The 12,444-nt window shown below is 56.9% G+C and overlaps 1 protein-coding gene across 7 annotated transcripts in view; it reads left to right on the top strand.

Annotated features, from left to right (window-relative positions):
• Positions 1-12,444, top strand: part of KCNC4 (potassium voltage-gated channel subfamily C member 4) — a 50,211-nt gene that overhangs the window by 16,909 nt on the left and 20,858 nt on the right. The window contains exon 4 of one of the 7 annotated variants that reach the window (XM_030868976.2): positions 5,151-6,271. The exons of 3 other annotated variants lie outside the window; for them this stretch is intronic. In XM_030868976.2, coding sequence (XP_030724836.1) covers positions 5,151-5,212 — 62 coding nt within the window. In that variant the 3' untranslated portion in view covers positions 5,213-6,271. Of the gene's footprint in view, positions 1-1,595; positions 3,149-5,088; positions 6,272-12,444 lie in introns of those variants that run through there. 3 more of the 7 variants (XM_030868978.2, XM_030868974.3, XM_030868972.3) reach the window with 3 other exon arrangements.

The raw sequence follows: 12,444 nt of genomic DNA, 5'->3' as shown, positions 1-12,444 counted from the left end.
GCCAGGGCTCTTAAGGCCAAGTGTCCCTTCTGCCTAGCTCCTTGTCACTTTTTTGTTTTTCCTGCCTTGTCGCTGTGACCTGATCTCTCTAAACAGCCTGCCTAGTTTCAGGATAAACCCCAACTCTCCCCGCAAAAAGCTCTTCCCTTCTTAACTAACCTTCTCTCAGCCCAACACCCCTCCGCCACTTCCCGCCATCCCCAAACCCCAGACCAAAGGCAGGTTGAGTGAGGCGGGGCAGTGGCTGCTGTAGGAATAGCCTGTGATGTCTCTGTCCCCCCAGGGATGTCCCTTGGCCTGCCCAGCCCAGGCAGCCTCCAGGGATACCTTCCCAGTCCCTTTCCCTGGCTTCCTCAGCGCCACTGTCCCCAAGGGATCCCCAGGGCACCCTGACCCTAACCAAGACCTGAGAGGTATGCGTCCTGCTTTGCTGGGCATGTGTCCTATTGGGTGGCAGAAGCAGGAGCAGCAACCTGGAACCTGGAGGTGGCCCGGAGGCTCAGCTAAAGGGCTGCAGGTGGACGGTGCTCAGACTCTTACACCCTCTTCTGTGTTCTTCTGGTCAACCCTGGCCTCTGTGTAGCCCACTCCTTGGGCTCTGGATGTGCCTCTCCCTCCTGCCCCACCCCAAACGTGCTGTGGCTTCCATTGTGTCCTAGTTCAGACCCAGAGTCTTGCTCTGGCTGGAGCACGCTAAGTGGATGGTGTAGAAGGTGGGGTGAAGGGGACCCCACCCCCCACGTAGGACTTGAGCAAACAGAACTGAGTCCTGATCACCCCTGTTTTCATCCAGAGTGGTGAGGGGCTCAGTGGAAGTAGTGGTGCGCAGGAGGCTGTGAGATTGCAAGTCAGAACAGGGACCATGAGGGCCTGGGGAACAGGTCCCATCTGAGGAGGAGACTGTGTGTGTGCACGCATGGGGCTGGGGAGCCTGCGTCCCACCACGTCGTATCTCTCTGGCTGCTTGTGGGGCCCGGCTGCTCTATTTTCAAGATGCCTCCACACTGCTTCTTGGCAACAAGCATGTAGCTCAGCCAATTAGAGTGACCTTCGAGAGGGAACAGGTGGGTTGCTGGGAAACAGGCCCTGCTAAGCAAGCGTGGCAGTTAGCATCGCCAAACTCCCAGTGCGCGCTCGGCAACTTTCCCCATGCCACACCACGCCACACTTCTCTGCACCTGGGCTACATTCAGGCCCAGGAGTGAGTGGGCCCGGGCCTCCTCCGGCCACCAGCACAGACCCCACGTGACCCTGTAGGTGCATGTGACTGAAGGTGAACTCCCTGGAAGGAAGGTGGTGAGTGCTAATTAGGGCAATTAGGGTTGAGCAAGGAGGGTACTGAGGGCTGTAGGGGCTTCATGCAACTGGAGAGAAACCTACCTGGGGACAATGATAGGGCAAAGGTCAGCTGAGTGTGGGGCCCAGGGGTCCATCCAGAGACCAGAGAAACTCAGGGAGCCTTTCCCAGGCGGACCAGACCCTTCCACCCAGTCCCGGGGCTGCCCGCCCTGCAGGGTCCCCGGAACGTGGATCCCATCGAGCATCTCAGGCAAGGAGCTGTGCCCCTCTGACCCACGTGCCTTTTCTTCACCAAGGCTGTGAAAAGTCCCGGAGTCTAAACAGCACAACAGGAGCTGCTGGAACCAGTCTGGGGCTATCTCAACTGGCATCGCGGTACAGCTCACCCTACCCTCCAAGAAAGCTTCTGCTCGCCCACCCCTTCCACGCCCTCACCAGCCCACCCCCTGGACACTCAGCCCCGTAGCTGCACCCTCGGCTCACCCCGCCCCTGGGCGCACGCGCGCAAACAGGCACACTCACATGCCTCCAGCCCTCGTTCCTCCTGGGGCCTGCGGAAGCCAGGCAGGATTCAGGAGAACTCAGGCCCCCAGGCCTCTCCTCCACAGCACCCAGCTCCCCAAAATGTCCAGCTCTGGGACCTGAGAGTGAGGGAGAGATTACTTGCAGGCCTTCTATCCCGCTCGCTCCCGTCCTGAGCTGAGGGTGCCGTCACTCCCAGGACTGTGTCTCTGGGCCCAGCCTGCCCCGCAGGGTCCCACCTAGATCACAGCAAATGCATTTCCATCCCTCGGGGCCTTCAACCAGGAACCAAACAGCCTGCAACTGAACATCTCTGTCTGTCTGTCTGTCAATCCCACACCCAGACCGGCCAGGAATAAGGCTGTCCCCTGGGACATCTCTGCCGGTGTGTGAGGGCTTGACTCCTTGGGGGAGCGGTGCCACCTGATGTTCTCCAGGCCTGCCGTGGGGTGCAGGTGGGAGTTCCTAGAGTCAGAGCCAAGGATTGGCTGCGTAGGCGCGGGGATGTCCTCCTCTCAGGGTGGCGCCCAGCAGCGGAGCCCAGCATCCCATCTGCACCCCGAGCTGCAGTATCGCTTGCCACGCTGCTTCCTCTGCTTCCCCGACAATTCTTCTTCCTCTGCTGCTCCCTCCAGCTCCCAGCCCTGCCTCTGAGTCACCTGCCGCTCCCACCCAGCCTCTGTGCTCTGTATCGCTGCCAGAACCGGAGACTCATCTAATTTCTATAATTAAGTGTATTCATTTACCTAACGAGCCAGGGAGGACAACAGGTCTGTGAGTCATTGAGTGAGCAGGGGTGCACCCTGGGCAGGGGCAGCTGAGGGGAAGTGTAGGGACTGAAGCCGTCCTGCCCCCACCAGCTCCCTGACGGGCAGCCTGCCGCGCCCAGGGTGGGCCGAGCCGCAGGGGGCCCCTCCCCAGTGCACCAGCCAAGCTCTCCAGGACCTCCTCAGCCCGGGAGCTCGGAACACCTCAGCCGAGGCATTGCCTGTTTCACCTGATGGGGATTAGACCTGGCAGCGGAGCCGTGTGCCTGGCAATTTTTAGAGTCAGATTATGCAACTTGGTCGAGGGAATGACTAAGGAAGGTCCATGTCTGCTCCTTCCAGAGTGGGCAGAGATGGGTACCGCCAGACAGCATTTTGGGACTTGGCAGGAGGCTGGGGACTCTGGAGGCCACCCCAGAAGGTGAGCTGGGCGGAAAGGTCAGACCGTTTCATGGAGTTGGGGGGGTGATGAAGAGCCTGTTCCAGGAGCATCCCCATTTCAGTGCCTTCTTCAGCCTTGGGCAGACACAGGAGTATCCCTTCCAGAAAAGTCTGTGCAAGGTGGGTCCTCGGCTCCCCCAGCGCTGCTGTGGTCTGTGGAGCCTGCCTCCTGCTTGCTCTCAGAATGACGAGAAGAAGAGCTGAGAAGATACAGGGGCATCCATGTCACTGCCCCTCAGAAGGGGACACGGACAGGGAAGCCCTGGAGAGCAGGATGGGAGCAGGGCACCTTCTACCCTTCCAGCCCAGTCTGAGAACCCAGCTTCTCCTCCGGGAGGATGGGTTCGGTCCTGCTCCTGCCGGGCTCCCTGGTGCAGGGGTCCTGGCTCTGACACGGACACAAGGAGCTGGGTGTCCGGTGTAGCATGGGCACCACAGCTATTTTCTCCTCTCACTTGCCTTTCTGGTTCAGGGAACTGAGGCGGCTATTTCTGTGGCAGCCCTCAAGTTGTCAGGAGCCCAAGTTTCCACGGCACCCACCGCCTCCTTCCCTCTCTTCCCTCCCACAGGGACGGGCATGCTCACGGCACCCCCGTGGTGGGCACAGATGTCTCCGGGCGACATGATGCAGGAGTGCCAGGCTGGAGCCCCTAGTGCCTTGGGAGGTGGGCTCCCACACACCCCTCCTGTCTCTCTGGCTTCTGTAGGGTTGACACAGGATTGAGCGTGAGCTGACGGGAGAGCTGAGTAGGCTGCCTGCCTCAGCTCCTCTCAGGGCCCTCAGAAAGGGCAAAGTGAGCCCTGGAGTTTACAGAGCCCCACTGTACACCAGGCCCTGCCTGGGGAGGGCCTCAGGCTTGCCCAGGCCTTGGGCCTCCCTCCTCAGGAGAGGGCTCTCCCTCCCACCCACAATCTGAGAGTGCAGTTTGCTTTACCTTGGATCTGGACTCGGACCTCCACCCATTACTTTGGCTTCTAACAGCCTTTCCCCTGCAGCTGGGGCCCGGCCGCTCCCTGTAGATCAGGGAAGCAGCCCGCTTAGGAGTTGTTACCCCTCCAGTTTGTACCAGGGCTGCTGACAAGCCTAGAGGCCACTTCTCAGCCCCCAGGGCTTCTGAGAGGGGTGGCTGGGAGCTGGAGCCAGAGGGGAAAGTACCTGTTCCGCCCAGAGCCCAGACTGCATGGGAGTCAGAGGGGAGTCTGCATAACAGCTCCGGCTGCCCTTTCGCAGAGCTTCCTGGGAGACGGGGGACCCTCTGCCCTGGCCAGAGAACATCGCCTTCTCTGGCATAATGCCTGCCCCCACAGCAGCCTCCTGCCTGCCCTACCTGTGCCCCAGTTGAGAAGGTAGGGGAAGGGAAGGCCCAGACCACTGCCGTCCCAGGCTGAGGAGGAGATGCCGAGAAGGGCTCACTGAGGGGTTGGGTTTCCTGCTGTCTCTCCTGAGATGGGCACAGTCGTCCTTCCTGACCTCCAGCTGCTGGGACTCTGTTCCTGCCAGATTGAGGAAGGGGACTGGGCATGACACGGCAGCACACTCAGGAGCCTTCCTCACCGGCTCCCTGGGACAATGGACTAGCCCCAGGTGGTGACAGCAGATGGAGCTATGTCAGGGGGGAGCACAGGCTGGGCAGGCAGCAGCCCAGGTGATGGCCTGTGGGCTGTGAGCCACCACCCTACCAGAAACCTCTCCCACTGCCTCCATGCCAGGCTGCAGAGCTGTGGTCCCTCTTCCCACTGCACTGCAGCTTTGAGGGCCTAAGGTCTCCTGGTTCCTGGAGCTCATTACCTAACAGGCACGGAGATAAGCTGTAACATCACCTATGGGTCACCGTGGCCCAGTGCTGGGTTGGCAGAGGGGTGATGAAGGGCTCACCCCCTTTCCTCCCTATCCCCACTCTTCCTGGACTCTTAGCTCTGGGCCCCACACCTTCCAGCTCCGCTCCTGGCCTACTCCTCAACCCACTGCCTATAGGTCAGCAGCTGCCTTCCTTCTAACATCTCGTTTTTTGTTTCTCCCTTTCTTTTGCTGAACTCCTTACCCACCACCTCCCCCAAGAAGGCAATGTTGAGCCGAAAGTGTGTGTCCAAGTGTCTCACACCTGTGCTCTTTAAACACAGAGACCTGCCAAGATGCCCTCTCGTCCAACTATGCCCAGGCTGAAGTCCTCACCCTCTCTTAAAGCGGCACCAACGTGAGAGAGACAGGCAGACAGACAGAAAGCCAGAGGCTTAGGGCAGCTCTGGAACCCAGGCAAGAATCTTTCGCTGGGAAAGACTCAGATATCCTTGATTGCACAGGACTGATGGGAAACCTCCCATGTGACCCTCGGGGCCCAGAGCCATTGGGTCTGATGTTCTTGTTCTGTTGTACATTGAAGAGATATATATGCACATATAGTGTCTATATTCATACATACTATACTACTGTGTGTAGTGCATGTGCTCTTGGTGGTCTGTCTTCTTCGTTAGGCTGTGTCTCCCCAGGCCCTCGCCCCACCCCCACCCTCACTCCCTTCCCCCTCACTGATTCCTTGTTTCTGCTGAATATGTGTGTGGAATATCCCAGGAAAAGTGTACCTGGGAACTGCCAGTCCAGCTGGGTGGTCCCCGGCTAGACTCTCCCTCTTGGGAGTGTTTCCCCTGTGGTCCAGAGGCCTGTGGAAGGCCAGATTGCCCCCTGGGGTCACTGCTCCACTAGCCTCACCCCATCCCAGATTGGGGCTCTACCTCCCACCCCACGCCCCAGTTGTTGGGGGACTTCCCGGGGCTCCTCTGCACCTTCTTCCACTCCTTTCTCCACCTTCCCTGTGTCCTTGACTGAGGGGGTGTTTTGTCTTTTTTTATTTCTGGTTTTTTGTTCTGTCGCCTTCGTCCATTTGTTTCCAAAGATGCTGCTGGGCGGACGGGCAGGGAAGGGGTCTGTCTGCCCACCTGGCTCAGGGGTCCGAGAAGGGAATGCTGCGGGCGAGCGGAGACCAGTTGCAATACAGTACTTCCTGGCTAGTGGCCAGAGTATGCGTGCAATAGCCGAGGCCAGGTGCCCCCTTCGACCTTGGCCTCTGCCCCTGCGTCGGCCCTCCCTCCCCACTCCCAGCCCGCCCTGCCCCTCCCTAGTGTTGGTCGTCCTTTTCTAAAGCTGTCCCCTCGTGTGTCTGAGGCGTGCCTAGGCTGGGCCCTGCCGCCCTGTCTGCATGCCTTTGACTGTCATGCTGTGCTCAAGCCCCAATAAAGACATCTGGAGCGTCCTGCCGTGCTCGCTGTGTGAGTGACTGCCTCCGCCTCTCCTTTCTGTATCTGTGGGGACCTCCCCGGGCTTCCCCCACCCCCAACACCTGAGAAATGCAACACACTCCTAACCCGCCCCCACCAGGAATCACCAGTGCAGCCCAACCCCTGCATTTAGAGCCAGACGTGAAATGCTCGAGATGAAAAGTGACCTGGCCAAGGTCGCGCCAAGAGGACTAACCTGGGACCCCGGGCTTCTGGGCAGTGATCTCCACTGCTGCCACCGCCCCACCACCACCCCCAGCAGTAACGTGGAAGGAGAGACTTGTTTGTTTAGGGGTCCCACTGTATCCCTGCTTGTTTTGCAGGGGGCATCTCCTCTTCCCTGAAATTGCACCAGTTCTATGTCGGCCAAGGCCCTGGGGATGCCGAAGTCGTTGTGATGACTGGGTGGATGGCTGATGAACTGAGGCCGACAAGGGGCTGGGAGCACAACTGGGACCACTTAGGGCTGGGGAGCGAATGGTCCTGGGCCTAGATAGGATGGGGGGGGTGAGTGATGCTCAGACGTCATCCCTCGCTGTTGTCCCTGTCACACTCACACAGGGGAATGAACGGGGCTGGCTTCAGGGCCGTGCCACCTGTGCCGTCACTCAGAAGGGCCCACAGCCGACTTAATGCTCAGCTGTTGCCGTCTTGAAGTTACTGATAATTATTGAAGAAGGGCCCTGTGTCTTCATTTTGCACTGGGCTCCGCGGATTATGTAGCCAGGCCTGGGCACATGTGTGCTCTCTTTACTCTTTATCCCAGGTGTAAACTTAGCGTCAAAGGAGCCTCAGTTCAGGGTCTTGATCTGCCACTTCCTAGCTGGGTGACTTGGGGCAACTTGCCAAACCTCAGTTTCCCTGCCTGTAGGATGGGGCTAATGATAGCCCCTGTCTCAGAGCCAGTGAGTGTAAAGGCCTGGCCCAGTGTCATCTGTCTGCATGTGGCATGCAGTAGGTGCACGGCAAGTGTTAGCTCCCTCCTCACCCATTTCCTGTTGCTCTCAGCTTTTCTCCCCAGATTTCTGAGATTGCCTGGTCCGGTCACACCAGGAAAGGACAGGAGCACACCAGGGAGCAGCGGGTGAGGACGGCAGGGCTGAGGGGAGGGGAGAAGTAAGGGGAAGCCTGTCCCTGAAGCAAAGAGAAAATCGCGCTTGGAGCCTGGGCCGGCAGAGGCAAGGCGATGGCAGGCAGCCAGTTGTCAATTAAAGATAAAATCTCTCCTCCAGCCGTGGAGGGCAAGTAGAGGCTACGGCTCCCCCAGACAGGAGAAAGCCATTTGCAGCCAGGCTCGCCTCAGAGAAGCTTGACCTGGCAATAAGGGAATGGGATGCACTGCTGACTCCATAATGATATTACGCATCAGGGCCCATGTCCAAAATGGTGTTTGGGTATTTTGGGGTTTTTTTCTTTTTCTTTTTTTGTTGTTGTTGTTGATCAGTGTGGAACCGTTTCATGGTCAGGGGCTGAGAACCCAGCAGGCAGCCCAAGGGTACCCAGTGCCAGGGGGGCTTGAGGGGACCCAAGGAGATGCAGTTGGGGTCCCCGGTGACACCCTCAGACCCCTGGAGGGGGAAGGGGAGGGGGCAGTGTGCAGGAGGGCAGAGTTCAGTGAGAGAAGCAGGGGACCGCCCCTCCTCCCCACCTCACAGAAACAGCAGACAATGCTGTCAAGGAAGCAAAGGCTCTGGCTCCCTCTGGTCCCCGAACCTGGAGTGGGACCCAAACTAGGGAGCTGGTTAAAAGAGCAGGAAGCTATAGTGATGGAGACTGACTCTGGGAGTCTGACTCATGGCTCCTTCACTTCCTGATTATGTGACTTTGGGTAAGTTAATTAATCTGTGTGAACCTCTATTTCCTCATCTGTAAAATGGGAGCAATAATGGTATCTACCTCATGCAGCTATTGGGAGAGTTCAGTGAGGCAGGGCCTGTGACACCCTCAGCACAGCGCCTAGCACAAAGCATTGTTTACAGATATTCGGCTGGGGGAGCAACTCTCTCCAGTGACAAATGACCGGTTTGGTTTGATGGCCTCACGTTTCAGCTAGGTGCCATGAATTCGCCTCGTTTCGGTGAGCCCCTTATCTCCCTGTGGAGGAATAAGAGTCGGGGTGATAATACCAAACAGCTAACCTTTACTAAGTGCCAGGCAATACACCTAACACCCATTCTGAGCTTGGTGTTATCATCATCCTTGTTTCAGAGGAGAAAACTGTAGCACAGCAGTGTTAGGTCATCTCTCCAAGGTCACACAGCCAATAAGCGGTAAAGCTGGGATTTGAACCCAAGCCATCTGGCTCTGTGAGCCCTACACTTAGCTGCTGTCTAAATGGAATGAGGCTTCTAGGTCATCATACCTAAAGTATAGATTTGTGCTTTTTAATGTTTTTAATTTCCTTAACCTCTATTGATTCTCATAGCAAAGGTATTGTTTTCCCCTTTTATAGGTAAGAAAATCAAGGCTTGAGGAAGTAAGTGATTTGATCATGCCGCCACATGCACACAGAAAAGGGAGAAGGGTGTCTTCTCAGCCTCGTTAATTAATTAGCATAAGGTAACACCCAACTGAAGGAGTGATTGGTTCCTTCCTTCTGCAACTCACTGAGTTTTATTTTCTGATGCTCAGAAGGGAGGTACTTGGATGGGGACTGGTCTGGAAACCAAGTTACGTGAGGAGCAGCTCAACCTGGAAATGGCTTATTGGAAATTTGATGGGGATCAAGTTCACGTATTTGAAGGGTATCAGAGGGGAAGTAGGTTTAGATTATTCTCTGATCCCAGAGAGCAGACCTAGAACCAGTAGGTGGAAATGTTAGGAAGGCAGATTGGCTTCAAATCCAGAAAAACCTGACTTTTTTGTTGTTTTCCTTGCCATTACAAATTTAACACGTGGTACTGAAAGCGTCCCAAACCAAATCAACTGGGAAGCCTCATCACCCCCTCAATCCCACTGTCCTCCCTGGAGGTGACACTGTTAACCTCTGGTGTTGGGTCCTTCCAGGCCTCTTGGAAAAGAGAGGCTTCCTAACAAAACTCCTGAAGGAATGGGCTGTCCTGGAGTGGAGTTCCCATCCTGGAAGTTTAGAGACACCCCGAACGATCGTGTGCCGGGGGTTCGTGGCAGGAATTTCTGCTCAGCCTGGAAGGTGGAATTAGAAGGCCCCTTCCAGTCCTAAGATGGTCTGACTTACATGGGGCCACGCAACTGTTAATGGTGGGGACAGGTCCAGAACCCAGGTCTTCTGAACAGGACTCAGATAAGCTCCTTTCCCAGCATGATTTTCCTCAAAGTCCTTAACTCTAGGGTAGAAGGCTCCCTGTCTGCCTCTTCCCTGCCCCCCTGCACAGGCTGGAGCAGAGACCGGCATCTGCGGTGCATCCGGTCCAGAGTGACTCGGTGTTGACGACATGCACCCAGCGCCCACCCCTGTAGCCCCCCGGGTCCCCGACAGCATCACCACAGTGAGCACCCGCCTTCATCTCCCAGCTGCAGGCCCCTGAGCATGCCCACCCTGGCACCCACACAACAGGGGGCACACGAGCGGGCTCAGTCACCTCAGGCTGTGGTAAGCACACCCACGCCGCAACTGCCTGCGTCGTTCCAGAGGCCGGCGAGGGCTGCCGGGGGTTCTGGGACCTGCTCTCTCCTGGGAGACCACAGCTGGCTTTGAACACAGCATCATGGGCTGAGAGGGAGCCAGGAGGACAGCTGGGGCTCCAGGTCAGAGGGGCCTTCTGCTGTTGGTGCTGGAAGCCTCTCCTTTCCCCAGAGCTCTGTCGGGCCCCCGCCAGCCATACTTGCCTACTTCTAGGGCTATTCCATAAAAGTGTCCTGGAACTGTAGGGCTGTGTTTTTGCTGACTTAGGGTCTCTGCTTCCTAAATCAGCAGTACCTGGTGTGGAGAGAGGGGGTGGCTCCTCTCCCTGAGGCTGAGCCAGAAACTGAGGTGTCGTCATGAACCCCGCCCGGTCATTCCTTAATTCAGCTCACTCGCCGTGCATTACATCTGTATTAAATGCCTATACTCTGTCCTGGGGAACCAACAGTGAACAAGACCAATGGAATCCCTGCCCTCATGAAGCTTACATTCTAATAGGGGAGGTAGGCCAAAAGACCAGTAGATTAAAATAGCTAACGATACCCCGCCCCCATTCCAAGCCATTAGCGAGTTCTATCGTTCCAAGCTCTGAAATGTGTTTCACACGTTCTCCATCTCCCACTCTCTCCCCTCCAACTCTGAAGGTGGGCTTCATCTCCTCTTTCCTGGTCTCCCTGGGTCCCACTGACATCTACCACCCAGCCTCCACCCAGCAGACAGAGAGCGCTTCCTAAAACAGAAACCAGATCGTGCTACCCCTGCCTAATACCGTCAGTGGCTGGATTCCCACTGTATTTCGAATAAAATCCAAACTTCTTCAAAGAAAGGCGAGCCCTCAAGGCCCTGCTGTTCATCAGGCCTCTTCCTGCCTCAGCAAATCATTCCTGCCCCTCCCTCTGCCCCCCGGGAAACTTTCTCACACATACCAGCCTCTTCCCCCTTTAGTAGTTTACACACGCTGTTCCCTCCTGTGGACCACTGTGCCCCACCTCTCCCGACCCCTTTGATTGGCTGAGTTCTCACTCTTCGGGTCCGGCTTTAAGTGTCTCTTCCCTGGTGATTCCCCCCCGCCCCCTGCCCCCTGCCACTACCTCTGTGTTGTTTTCTGTCACTGCAGCTGCTCATTTTTTTTCATGGTACTTTCTTCCTCGTAACTGTATTTGTCTATTGTCTGCCTTTCTGTCAGTACCTGGGGCCTAGCACCGTGTGAAATAAATGTTTTATGAATGAACGAAGGGGCAGAGGTGGGCCTGGCATGAGTAAGTGCTCGGCTGTGTCCTCCCTTATCCCTCCCAAATGTCTCCGGCTGGCGCCTCACTTCTAGGGCGTTCCTGGGAGTCCTTGGGGAATAACATGAAAGCGCTGCTCTTTACATTATGCATTTCCTGCCTGAGAAACTGTTAGAATAATGAGGAGGGCTGGAAGAGAGGGACTGAGAGGAGAGTTCCCATAGCTCGTCCTTTCAGAACTTAACCATCTCTTCCTGGTGTTTTGGATGTTTGTCGAATTCCCCTCCCCTGACTGTGAGCTACCCCAGGGAGCTGATTCATCCCGGCGCCCCCTCAGGGCTTAGCCCAGCGCTCCCTGCTTAGTAGTTGCTCAGGGAAATGTTTAAGTGAGTGGATGGAAAAGGAAGAAGAGTGAGGAAGAAGAGAAGGCAAGGGGAGCAAGAGGCAGGAAGGGGTGATGAAGAGAGGAAAGACCGATGGAGGGAGGGAGGTTGGGATGGAGGGAAAGAAGGAAAACCTTGAGGCAGGGGTTGCTGGCCCAGCTTGGCCTTCGTGCCAGTGCCCCCCTCACCTCCCATGGGCTCCTTCCTGAACTCTGAGCCTCCGGATCCTGCTCAGGCCTCCTGGAGGTGACCAGCCCCGAGGGGACCTCTGCAGGGACCAGAGGCTGGGATGCCTCAACCTGTGGCATGACTCCATTCCTAATGTCCCCAGAGATTCCCCCTTAAATCCCCCCCCCCAATTCCTCATCTTTAGACCCCAGGTCCAAGAACAGTTACTTCCAATACAGTATCAGTGATCAAAAGTTCAGAGCAAACAAAGGGAAACAAACAAAACCAGACTTTCCTCCATGCCTTCAGCCCTTGGCCCCAGAAGGGTTCAGAGACGAGGTGGCCTGCCTCTCCCTCATGGCCCAGGCCGGGCCAGCTGCCCCTCGGGAGGACCTGGGCGAGCCCAGGAGGCAGGGAGACCCAGAGGACCTGTTCCCACACTAGCTGTTGCCCTGGTGGCCCTCCCAGGGGTGGTGGTTCCCAAGGTGCTGTGGAGAGCAGAGTTGTGCCACTGCTACCACCAGCACGGTGTTGAAGCTGCCTGGGATCCTTAACCCTTCCTAGGCTGCTGGCTGGTTGGCCTGGGGGCCAGCCTGTGCCGTCCTCTCAGTCCACCAGGCAGACACAGGACCAAGGAACAGGATGGAACCAGCGTCCTTCCCAATGCTCCACCTGCATCCAGCCTCATGCCTTGGGACCGCCTTCTCCCCTGAAGGGACAATGCCGTACTCCTGGCAGGTCAATTAGGGACCTTCTTT

The sequence above is a fragment of the Globicephala melas genome, chromosome 1 (genome assembly GCF_963455315.2).
Source record: "Globicephala melas chromosome 1, mGloMel1.2, whole genome shotgun sequence".
In the NCBI taxonomy this organism is placed as follows: Eukaryota; Metazoa; Chordata; class Mammalia; order Artiodactyla; family Delphinidae; genus Globicephala; species Globicephala melas.
This window is presented reverse-complemented; position numbering and strand designations above follow the sequence as displayed.